The 12,876-nt window shown below is 39.0% G+C and overlaps 1 protein-coding gene across 14 annotated transcripts in view; it reads left to right on the forward strand.

Moving 5' to 3' along the window:
* SNX14 (sorting nexin 14) overlaps positions 1–12,876 on the forward strand; it is a 103,019-nt gene that overhangs the window by 73,933 nt on the left and 16,210 nt on the right. For all 14 annotated transcript variants that reach the window (XM_032275327.1, XM_032275321.1, XM_032275332.1 and 11 more), the window contains 2 exons: positions 12,115–12,155; positions 12,274–12,393. In XM_032275327.1, coding sequence (XP_032131218.1) covers positions 12,115–12,155; positions 12,274–12,393 — 161 coding nt within the window. The remainder of the gene's footprint in view (positions 1–12,114; positions 12,156–12,273; positions 12,394–12,876) is intronic.

The raw sequence follows: 12,876 nt of genomic DNA on the forward strand, positions 1-12,876 counted from the left end.
CATCTTTTTGTTGTTGTTGTTTTTGTTTTTTGGGAGATGGAGTCTCTCTCTGTCACCCAGGCTGGAGTGTAGTGGCGTGATCTTAGCTCACTGCAACTTCTGCTTCTTGGGCTCAGGCAATCCTCCCACCTCAGCCTCCTGAGGACTACAGGTCTGCACCACCATGCCTGGCTAATTTTTGTGTTTTTAGTAGAGATGCGGTTTTGCCATGTTGCTCAGGCTGGTCTTGAACTCCTGAGTTCAAGCAATCCACCTGCTTCAGACTCCCAAAGTGCTGTGATTACAGGTGTGAGCCAACATGCCCTGCCTTACACATCTTTTTAGTTCCCAGATTCTGTAAGTTTTTCCTATTTGGTGTCTAATTTATGGCTTCCTCTTCATCTCCTTTACTCTTTCCTTAATTCAGTTTTCATTGTGTCTTATTTGGACTGTACTAAGTTTCCTATCTAATCTCCAGGATTTCAGTCCTCTTCCTGCCCTCTATCAGTTTGTCTTATATAACACAGTAAGATTAATCTTCCTAAAGTACATGTTTGACCATATCTAAAATCCTTTCGTTGCTCTCTCTTTATTAACTTAGGAAATCTGTGTATGGAACCCTCTGAAAATCACTATGTGCTTTGATACCAGTATATCTTACCAGTATTATTTCTTACTACTTCCTTTCATACTTTAGCAAAATTGAATCCCTTATATTCTTTTGCTCCAATGCCTTTGTTTATACTCTTTTCTTCTACTTTAAATGCTCTTCTACTCTAGCTCTATGTTTACATATTACCTATCTTTGACAATCCAGCTGAAAGAAAGGTTCTTCTTAGGGAAACCGGGAAGACTTAGAAAGGCATCATTTGTCTAATCTTGAAAGATTAATAGAAATCGACAGGAGGCAGATAAGGAAATCATTCTAGTTGGAGGGACTGGCATGTACAAGAGGCATGAAAGAGGGAATCAGCTGGTAATGTTTGGAGTATCTTGAAGGTAGAATACATGTAATAGAGTGAGACTAGAAAAATAAGTTATGGTCAAATGTGTCATGGTAAGGGGTGTAGAATTCAGACTTGATCATCTAAGTAGGAAGAAAGAGATATTAATATGTTTTAAACAATGAAACCAAGTAAGATTTTAGTTTCAGAAATCCAACTCTGGCAGCAGTTTAAAGGCTGATACCAAAGGTACTTAGAAGCAGTATCTGGGAATAAACCTAGTAGAGTATGTGTGTGCATGACCATTACAGAGAACATTGTAAACTTTTATTGAGAGATATTAAAGAAGACCCAAGTAAATAGAAATCGTTATCGTTGTTTAGAAACCACAATATTGTAAAGATGTAAATGTATCCCCAAGTTGATTTCAAGCTATGGTACAGTCCCAATCAAGATCAAACAGGTTGTGTCTGTGTATACCTTGAAGCTGAATCTGTAATTTATATAAACATGCATAGGATCAAGTAGATAACACACTTTAGAAGAAGAACAAGGTTGGAGAACTCTATCATATGTCTTGACTTTTAATCAATTTTTTTAATTTAAAAAAATTAATTTAATTAATTTTTTAAAATTAATCGGTAGATCTGTGGAACAGAACAAAGAGCCCCAGACAGATCTGTACATCTGTGGACACTTGATTTGTGAGCATCGTTCTGCAGAATAGGGAGGGAGTCAACTTTTCAAGAAATGCTACTGGGACATTGGGTATACATTTGAACTCTTAAAAAGTAGCCACGCTTAAGTAGACTAGAGTCCTATATAGAAACCTGTAAAGATTTTAGAAGATTGCAGAGGTAAATCCATGTATTTATAGTCAACTAAATTTGACAGAGGTACCAAGAACATACATGGGGGAATGGATACCCTCTTTAATAAATAGTGCTGGGAAAACTGGATATCTCTATGCAGAAGAATGAAACTAGACTACTATCAATCACATAATAAAAAAACCTCATAGTGGATTAAAGACTTAAATGTAAGACCTCAAACTATAAAACTACTAGATGAAAATGAGGGGAGGACTTTAGTCAAAAATCTTATGGCTGGCCGGGCGCGGTGGCTCACACGTGTAATCCAAGCACTTTGGAGGCTAAGTCGGTCGGATCACCTGAGGTTGGGAGTTCAAGACCAGCCTGACCAACATAGTGAAACCCCATCTTAAAAAAAAAAAAAAAAAATATCTTATAGCTAAGACTTAAAAGCATAGGCAACAAAACAAAAAAGTCAAATGGGTCTATATTAAACTATTAGGTTGGTGCAAAAGTAATTGCAGTTTTTGCTTTTTTTTTTTTTTTTTTTTTTTCTTTTAAACAGCAAAACCTTACTTTTGCACCAACTTAATAAAAAGCTTCTACACAGGAAAGGTAACAGTCAGCAGAGTGAAGAGACAACCTGTAGAATGGGAGGAAATATTTGGGGGTATTTCACCTGTATGTTTTGTAACTATTTAACCTGTACAGTGGGAGAAAATATTTGCAAATACTGCAAATTCAATTAGAAGACAATCCAGTAGAAAAATGGACAGAAGAAAATAATATCATCAGGCTGGGCAACATAAGTGAGACCCTATCCCTATAAAAAACAATAAAAAATTAGCTGGGAATTGTGGTGTGCATGTGTTGCTCTGGCTGTTCAAGAAGCTGAGGCAGGAGGATCACTTGAGCCCAGGATGTTTGAGGCTACAGTAAGCTATATGATCACACCACTGCACTGTAGCCTGGGTGAGAGAGTGAGACCCTTTCTCTGAAACCAAAGAGGAAATCAGATGGCCAATAAATATATGGAAAGGTGCCCAATTTCATTAATAGGGAAATTCAAATTAGAATCATATTTGGGAAATACCACATTCACCAAAGTTTTCAAAAGTTGGTAATACTAAATGCTAAGTATTGGTGCAGATGTAGAGCAACAGGAACTCTTATACACTGTTGATAGGAATATAAGTTGAAAAACTACTTGAAAAATTGTTTGGTATGAAAATGAGGGACCCAGCAGTTCCTCTCTCAGATATATACTTTGGAGACTCTGTTTGTGTTTAAGAAGGTTCAGAGTAGCATTGTTTGTATAGCCCAAACTGGAAACAGCACAAATGTTCATCAGCAGTTGAATGGACAGATAAACTGTGGTAAAGTCATAACATCGAATACCTGTATCATGAGGCTACTAGCAACAATGTGGATAAACTTTTAAAAATGTTGAATGAAAGAAGCAAGACGTGAAAGAATATATACAGCCTGATTCTTTTTATGTAAACATCAAAATATACCAAACTAATATAAGTTGAAAAAGTTTGAATAAATTTTTAAAAAATGGGTGGGTGTGGTGGCTCATGCCTTTAGTCCCAGCACTTTGGGAGGCTAAGACGAATGAACCACCTGAGATCAGGAGTTTGACCAAAATGGTGAAACCCCATCTCTACTAAAATTACAAAAATTAGCCGGTCATGGTGGTGGGCACCTGTAGTCCCAGCTTCTTGGGAGGCTTAGGCAGGAGAATTGCTTGAATCTGGGAGGCAGACTGCAGTGAGCTGCTATTGCACCACTGCACTCCAGCCTGGGTAACAAGAGCGAAACTCTGTCTCAAAAAAAAAAAAAAAAAACGTAGCATTGGCTAGGTGCAGTGGCTCACACCTATAACATCAGTAGGCTGAGCTGGGTGAATCACTTGAGATCAGGAGTTCAAGACCAGCCTGGCCAACATGATGAAGCCTTATTTCTACTAAAAATATGAAAATTAGCTGGGCATCATGGCATGCACCTGCAGTCCCAGCTATTGAGTGGCCTAGGCGGGATGGAGAATCACTTAAACCTGGAAAGTGGAGGGAGTTGAGATCATGCCACTGCACTCCAGCCTGGGTGACAGAGTGAGACTCCATCTCTAATAATAATAATAATAATAATAATGGATAAAAGCAATATTTCTAAATATATTTTATTTTTTATTCATTATGGTTTTTAAAGACAGAGTCTCATGCTATTGCCCAGGATGGAGTGCAGTGGCACAATTATAGTTCACTGCAGCCTCAAATCCTGGCTCAGGTGATCCTTCCTGCCTCAGCCTCCCAAAGTAGCTAAGGCTACTGGTACACACCAGCTAATTTTTAAATATTTGTAGAGATGGGATCTTGCTATGTTGCCAAGCTGGTCTTGAACTCCTCTCCTCAACTGATCCTCCCACCTTGGTTTCCCAAATTGCTGGGTTTACAAGCATGAAGCCACCCCACCTAGCCTCTAAATATGTTTTATATGATGTAATCCAAAATAATGTATGTGGAACTAAATCATTGGATTAAATAATGCAAGTGGACATTTGGCTTCAGTCTATACCCCCACCCCCCAAATTAATACCTTTTTTTGAGCCAAAATATTTAGTGTGTGTGTATCTTTTTATTAGGGGAAAACGTGAGGAAAAAATATTTGATTATATATGGTGTTTAGGAGATTGGGTATTCCTGGTTACTGACTAGGTTTGGTTGAAGAAGAAATGATCAAGGATGATCCAAGTTTCTGTTGAAATAACTGGATGAATGCTGTTACTTATTGGGATATATGATACATTAAAAGCAGTTTTGAACTTACTTGTAGAATCCAGTTGAACAAATTTTATAAGGCAGGATAGGCCAGGAGACAGGCAGGGATTAGAGATTTGAATTTTATTTGAAATCAGATTGAGCAAATAATTTGGCTCAGTAAGAACACATAGAAGACAAAAAAGCATAGGATAAAGCCATATAATTTAAGAAACTTGGGAACATTCTAAGGAGGCGGTGTTATGGGAACCAAAAATACCAGAAATAGGGAAGTAGGAAGGCTGGGTGGTTTGCCTGTCAAAAACAGTATTTTTATTTTTTATTATTAATATCACCCTCTATTGCCATAAATGTACTTTTTTTTCTGAGTTGTTTGGAAAGCGGTTTAAGTTATATTTATTAATTTTGATTAATTTTTAGTGGTCATTTCTAAATGCTGGAGAAAATCTCAAGATGTTTGATGTTGTACAGTAAGGGAACGTGGAGCTCAAGAATTAATTTTAGCAAACATAGGATTTAGGCTAGAAGTTCTTAATCTAAAATTTCGAATATAAACTACTGAAATAGTTTTAAATATTGAGGCAATTCTTTTTTTATTTTTTTAAATTTTATTGCATTTTAGGTTTTGGGGTACATGTGAAGAACATGCAAGATTGTTGCATAGGTACACAAACATGGCAGTGTGATTTGCTGCCTTCCTCCCCATCACCTATATCTGGCATTTCTCCCCATGCTATATCTCCCCAACTTCCCACCCCCTGCTGTTCCTCCTCTATTTCCCCCCAACAGACCCCAGTGTGTGATGCTCCCCTTCCCGTGTCCATGTGATCTTCTTATTGTTCAACACCCATCTATGAGTGAGAACATTCGGTGTTTGATTTTCTGTTCTTATGTCAGTTTGCTGAGAATGATGGTTTCCAGGTTCATCCATGTCCCTACAAAGGACCCAAACTCATCGTTTTTGATGGCTGCATAATATTCCATGGTGTATATGTGCCACATTTTCCCTGTTCAGTCTGTCATCGATGGGCATTTGGGTTGGTTCCAGGTCTTTGCTATTGTAAACTGTGCTGCAATGAACATTCGTGTGCATGTGTCCTTAGAGTAGAATGATGTATAATCCTTTGGATATATACCCAGTAATAGGATTGCTGGGTCAAATGGAATTGCTATTTCTAGGTCCTTGAGGAATCACCACACTGTTTTCCACAAGGGTTGAACTAATTTACACTCCCACCAACAGTGTAAAAGTGTTCCTATTTCTCCACATCCTCCCCAGCATCTGTTGTCTCCAGATTTTTTAATGATCGCCATTCTAACTGGCGTGAGATGGTATCTCATTGTGGTTTTGATTTGCATTTCTCTAATGACCAGTGATGATGAGCATTTTTCCATATGTTTGTTGGCCTCGTGTATGTCTTCTTTTGTAAAGTGTCTGTTCATATCCTTTGCCTACTTTTGAATGGGCTTGTTTGTTTTTTTCTTGTAAATCTGTTTTAGTTCTTTGTAAATTCTGGATATCAGCCCTTTGTCAGATGGGTAAACTGCAAAAATTTTTTCCCATTCCGTTGGTTGCCGATTCACTCTAATGACTGTTTCTTTTGCTGCACAGAAGCTGTGGAGTTTGATTAGGTCCCGTTTGTCTATTTTGGCTTTTGTTGCCAAGGCTTTTGGTGTTTTGGTCATGAAATCCTTGCCTATGCCTATGTCCTGAATGGTGTTGGCTAGATTTTCTTCTAGGGTTTTTATGGTGTTAGGTCTTATGTTTAAGTGTTTAATCCATCTGGAGTTAATTTTAGTGTAAGGTGTCAGGAAGGGATCCAATTTCTGCTTTCGGCACATGGCTAGTCAGTTTTCTCAGTATTAAACAGGGACTCCTTTCCCCATTGCTTGTTTTTGTCAGGTTTGTCAAAGATCGGATGGTGGTAGATGTGTTGTGTTGCCTCTGAGACCTCTTTTCTGTTCCATTGGTGTATATCTCTGTTTTGGTACCAGTAGCATGCTGTTTTGATTACTGTAGCCTTGTAGTATAGTTTGACGTCCCATAGTGTGTTGCTTCCCACTTTGTTCTTTTTGCTTAGAATTGACTTGGCTATGCGGGCTCTCTTTTGGTTCCATGTGAAGTTTAAGGTAGCTTTTTTCCAGTTCTGTGAAGAAAGTCATTGGTAGCTTCATGGGGATAGCGTTGAATCTGTAAATTGCTTTGGGCAATATGGCCATTTTCAAGGTACTGATTCCTCCTAACCATGAGCATGGAATGTTTCTCCATTGGTTTGTGTCCTCTCTTATTTCGTTGAGCAGGGGTTTGTAGTTCTCCTTGAAGAGGTCCTTTAAGTTCCTTGTTAATTGTATTCCTAGGTATTTTATTCTCTTTGTAGCAATTGTGACTGGCAGTTCATTCTTGATTTGGCTCTTTTTAAGTCTGTTATTGGTGTATAGGAATGCTTATGATTTTCGTGCATTGATTTTGTATCCTGAGACTTTGCTGAAGTTGCTTATCAGTTTCAGGAGATTTTTGGCTGAGACAATGGGGTCTTCTAGATACACAATCATGTCGTCTGCATAGAGACCATTTGACTTCCTCCTTTTCTATTTAAATACCCTTTATTTCTTTTTCTTGCCTGATTACTCTGGCTAGAACTTCCAATAATTTATTGGATATGAGTGGTGAGAGAGGGAATCCTTGTCTAGTGCCAGATTTCAAAGGGAATGCTTCCAGGTTTTGCCCATTCAGTATGATATTGGCTGTTGGTTTGTTGTGAATAGCTTTTATTATTTTGAGATACGTTCTGTCAATACCTAGTTTACTGAGAGTTTTTAGCATAAAGTGCTGTTGAATTTTGTCAAAGGCCTTCTCTGCATCAATTGAGATAATCATGTGGTTTTTGTCTTTGGTTCTGTTTATGTGGTGAATTACGTTTATAGACTTGCATATGTTGAACCAGCCTTGCATTCCCAGGATGAATCCTACTTGATCATGGTGGATAAGCTTTTTGATGTGCTGTTGCCATTGGTTTGCCAGTATTTTATTGAAGATTTTTGCATCTATGTTCATCATGGATATTGGCCTGAAGTTTTCTTTTCTTGCTGAGTCTCTGCTGGGTTTTGGTATCAGGATGATGTTGGTCTCATAAAATGAATTGGGAAGGATTCCCTCTTTTTGGATTATTTGGAATAGTTTCAGAAGGAATGGTACCAGTTCCTCTTTGTATATATGGTAGAATTCAGCTGTGAGCCCATCTGGACCTGGGCTTTTTTGGGGTAGTAGGCTCTTAATTACTGCCTCAACTTCAGACCTTGTTATTGGTCTATTCAGGGTTTTGACTTCTTCCTGGTTTAGGCTTGGGAGGAGGCAAGTGTCCAGGAATTTATCCATTTCTGCCAGGTTTACTAGTTTATGTGCATAGAGTTGTTTGTAATAATCTCTGATGATGGTTCGTATTTCTGTGGAATCTGTGGTAATATCCCCTTTATCATTTTTGATTGCATCTATTTGATGCCTCTTTCTTTTCTTTTTTATTAATCTGGCTAGTGGTCTGTCTATTTTGTTGATCTTTTCGAAAAACCATCTCCTGGATTTATTGATTTTTTGAAGGTTTTTTGTGTCTATCTCCTTCAGTTCTGCTCTGATCTTAGTTATTAATTGTCATCTGCTAGGTTTTGAGTTTTTTTGATCTTACTCCTCTAGATCTTTCAATTTTGATGATAGGGTGTCAATTTTAGATCTCTCATTGCTTCTCATGTGGGCATTTATTGCTATATATTTTCCTCTAGAGACTGCTTTAAATGTGTCCCAGAGATTCTGGTATGTTGTGTCTTCGTTCTCATTGGTTTCGAAGAACATCTTTATTTCTGCCTTCATTTCACTGTTTATACAGTCAACATTCAAGAGCCAGTTGTTCATTTTCCATGAAGCTGTGTGATTCTGAGTTAGTTTCTCAGTTCTGAATTCTAACTTGATCGCACTGTGGTCTGAGAGACTGTTTGTTATGATTTCCATTCTTTTGCATTTGCTGAGGCGTGATTTACTTCCAATCATGTGGTCAGTTTTAGAGTCGGTGCGATGTGGTGCTGAGAAGAATGTATATTCTGTGGATTTTAGGTGGGGAGTTCTGTAAATGTCTATTAGCTTTGCTTGACCCAGGTCTGAGTTCAAGTCCTGGATATCCTTGTTAATATTCTGTCTCATTGATCTGTCTAATATAGACAATGGGGTGTTAAAGTCTCCCACTATTACTGTGTGGGAGTCTAAGTCTCTTTGTAACTCATTAAGAACTTGTGTTATGTATCTGGGTGCTCCTGTATTGGGTGCGTATATATTTAGGATCATTAACTCTTCTTGTTGCATTGATCCTTTTACCATTATGTAGTGTCTTTGTCTATTTTGATCTTTGTTGGTTTAAAGTCTATTTTATCAGAGAAAAGAATTGTAACTCCTGCTTTTTTTGCTCTCCATTTGCTTGGTAAATCTTCCTCCATCCCTTTATTTTGAGCCTTTGTGTATCCTTTCATGTGAGATGGGTTTCCTAGATACAGCTCACCGATCGGTTTTGGCTTTTTATCCAATTTGCAAGTCTGTGTCTTTTGATTGGGGCATTTAGCCCATTTACATTTAGGGTTAATATTGTTATGTGTGAATTTGATCCTGCCATTTTGATGCTAGCTGGCTTTTTTGCCTGTTAGTTGATGCAGTTTCTTCATTGTGTTGATGCTCTTTACCATTTAGTATGTTTTTGGAGTGGCTAATACTGGTTGTTCCTTTCTATGTTTAGTGCCTCTTTCAGGAGCTCTTGTAAAGCAGGCCTGGTGGTGATGAAACCTGAGTACTTGCTTGTTTGCAAAGGATTTTATTTTTCCTTCACTTAAGAAGCTTAGTTTGGCTGGATATGGAATTCTGGATTGAAAGTTCTTTTCTTTAAGGATGTTGAACATTGGCCCCCACTCTCTTCTGGCTTGTAGGGTTTCTGCTGAGAGATCTGCTGTGAGTCTGATGGGCTTCCCTTTGTGGGTAACCCGACCTTTCCCTCTGGCTGCCCTTAGCATTTTCTCCTTCATTTCAACCCTGATGAATCTGACGATTATGTGCCTTGGGGTTGCTCTTCTTGAGGAATATCTTTGTGGTGTTCTCTGTATTTCCTGGACTTGAATATTTGCCTGCCTTGCTAGGTTGGGGAAGCTTTCCTGGATAATATCCTGAAGAGTATTTTCCAGCTGGGATTCATTCTACATCACATTCAGGTATACCTATCAAACATAGATTAGGTCTTTTCACATAGTCCCGTATTTCTTGGAGTCTTTTGTTTATTCCTTTTTACCTATTTTTTCTCTAATCTTGCCTTCTTGTTTTTTTTTCATTGAGTTGATCTTCCACCTCTGATATCCTTTCTCCTGCTTGATCAATTTGGCTGTTGAAACTTGTGCATGCTTTGTGAAGTTCTCATCTTGTGTTTTTCAGCTCCATCAATTCACTTATATTCATTCCTCTCTTAAGTTCATTCTCGTTAGCATTTCGTCAAATCTTGTTTCAAGATTCTTAATTTCTTTGCATTGGGTTAGAACATGTTCTTTTAGCTCAGAAGTTTCTTATTACCCATCTTCTGAAGCCTGATTCTTTCAATTCGTCACACTCATTCTCCATCCAGCCTTGTTCCCTTGCTGGTGAGGAGTTGTGATCCCTTGTAGGAGGAGAGGCGTTCTGGTTTCGGGTGCTTTCATCCTTTTTGCACTAGTTTCTTCCCATCTTTGTGGATTTATCCACCTGTTATCTTTGTAGTTGTTGACTTTCAGATTGAGTCTCTGAGTGGATGTCCTGTTTGTTGATGATGAAGTTATTTCTGTCTGTTTCTTAGTTTTCCTTCTAACAGTCTGGCCCCTCTGCTGTAGGACTGCTGTGGTCCACTCCAGGCCCTGCTTGCCAGGGGATCACCTGCAGCTGTTGCAGAACAGTAAGCATTGCTGCCAGTTTCTTCTGCTGCTATCTTTGTCCCAGAAGGATACCTGCCAGATGTCAGTCTGAGCTGTCTTTTTGAGGTGACTCTTTGGATATACAGGGGTCAGGGGGCTGCTTGAGGAGACAGCCTGTCCTTTATAGGAGCTCAAGTGCTGAGCTGTGAGCTCCGTTGTTCATTCAGAGCTGCTAGGCAGGTATATTTAAGTCTGCTGCAGCAGAACTCATAGACCCCACTTTTTTTTTTTTCCAGGTGCTTTGTCCCGGGAAGTTAGGGCTTTATTTATGAGTTTCTGTTGTGCTGGTGCCTTTTTTCAGGGCTGCCCTGCCCAGTGAGGAGGCAGCCTAGTCACTGTCTGCCTGCAGAGGCTTTGCTGAGCTGCTGTGGGCTCCGCCGTGTGAACTTCCCTGCAGTCCTGTTTATACGGGTGTAGTTAGAACTGCCTCGGCAATGGTGGCCCACCTCTATAATGGCGGACTCTCTCTGTAATCGTGGGCTGCCTCGGCAATGGCAGGCTGCCTCAGCAATGGCAAACTACTTACGTAGTGGTGGACTGCCTTGGTAATAGCAGATGCCCCTTCCCCACAGTGCTGGACCATCCTGGGTTCAGCTGTGTTTGTTGTGAAACTCTCAATCCAGAGCGTTTCCGATTGCTGTTTTTTTGTGGGGGTGGGACTGCCGAGCCTGATCACCTGGCTCCCTGCCTCAGAGCCCCCCTTTTTTTTTTTTTAAGTTTAATGGTTGACTGTCTCCCAGGTGTTCCAGTCACCTGTTGAAAAGTCGCTGGGATCTGTGTGATTTCCCATGCAGTGACCCACTGCGCCAGCTGAAACAGTCGCGCTGAGATTCGTGGCATGGGAATCTGCTGGCCTGGCTTCCTTTTTCAGTCCCCTTTTTAATCAGATGAATGGGCGAGTCTGCCTTTCCAGAGCTCCAGTCACCAGCTAAAATGGCACCTGGACCCATGTATTTTGTATGGAGAACCGCTGAGCTGGGGCGCTGGCAAAACAACCACACCGGTCAAAACAGTGGCGCCACCGGGCGAAAACAGCTGCACCTGCCAAAACAGCTGTGCTGGCGACCCGTGGGGCTCCTCCTCCTGGGAATCTTCTGGTCTGTGGGCAATAAAAATTCGTCTGGAAATGCAGCGTGCACTCATCCTCCATGCTTTAGCTGGGAGTTGCAATCCTGAGCTGCTCCTAATCGGCCACCTTCGTTCAAAAAACCGAGGCAGTTCTTAAAACTTGTTTTTTGACTGGCCTTTGCACATTTTTAGATACCATTATATATTCACTGTTACCGAAAGTCTTTTGAAAACGTTTTCTACAGAAATTTTCAAATCAACACAAATTAGACAAAATTGTATAATAAACTTCTCACTCGACTTATCAACACTTGACTTGGTCTGTCTCTTCTCCCACCACCTGTCTCACTGTATTATTTTAAAATAAATTTCAACTATTATATCTATAAATATTTCAGAATACCATATTTATTAAAAATTTCTGTGGAGTATGAAATGGTCAATCATAAATACTTTTTACAGTTTTAACTTGGCTATTTCGTATTTAAAATTACCTGGTGAAGTATTCATATGAGCAATTATGAAGAGTACTGTCTTCCTAAAATAACGTTTTACTTTCAATTGCAGGGAAAATTATAAAGTCTGTTCCTGGAAAACTAATGAAAGAGGTGAATAACTGATTTATGTGTTCATGATAATCATAAACATTTAAATATTGATGAATTTTAATGGATTATTTACTAAAAATCATCCTTATTTGTTATTTTCTTAAAATTATCACCACAGAAAGGTCAGCATTTGGAACCTTTTATCATGAGTTTCATTAATTCTTGTGAATCTCCAAAGCCTAAACCAAGTAGACCAGAACTGACCATTCTCAGCCCTACTTCAGAAAACAACAAGAAGGTAATGCAAATTACATTAAAGAACTATTAAGTTTTAAGTTGCCCTACTTGAGATGACGTTTTTATTATCGGGACAGTGAATCCTTTGTTAATGAAATGGATTCCATATACATTTCCTTTATATGGAAATCAGTTGCACAATATGCAGACGGTATTGTGTGTGATTTCTTGAATTACTTGGTTCTTACTTGCTTAACTGTGGGCAATGTTTCTTTGGATACTATATTTGCAAACTTGTGCCACTTTTGTATTTGGGGGATTTTTTAAAGTGATTTTCTTAGCTCATATGTCACTAACTTCCAATAATAATAAATTAATTGCTATATTGTATTTATGTTTATTGGATGGCATTACCTAATTTTAATGGCTTATAAAGTATTTTATCCGTTCATTAAACATTTTACTATGTGCCTACTATTGCATGCTAGGCACTGGGAATGTAAAAATACATTCCTTGTCCTGAAGCTGTTTAGTGCCAAAGTGT

This window comes from Sapajus apella, unplaced genomic scaffold, assembly GCF_009761245.1.
Source record: "Sapajus apella isolate SASKATOON/1434 unplaced genomic scaffold, GSC_monkey_1.0 scaffold6, whole genome shotgun sequence".
Taxonomy (NCBI): Eukaryota; Metazoa; Chordata; class Mammalia; order Primates; family Cebidae; genus Sapajus; species Sapajus apella.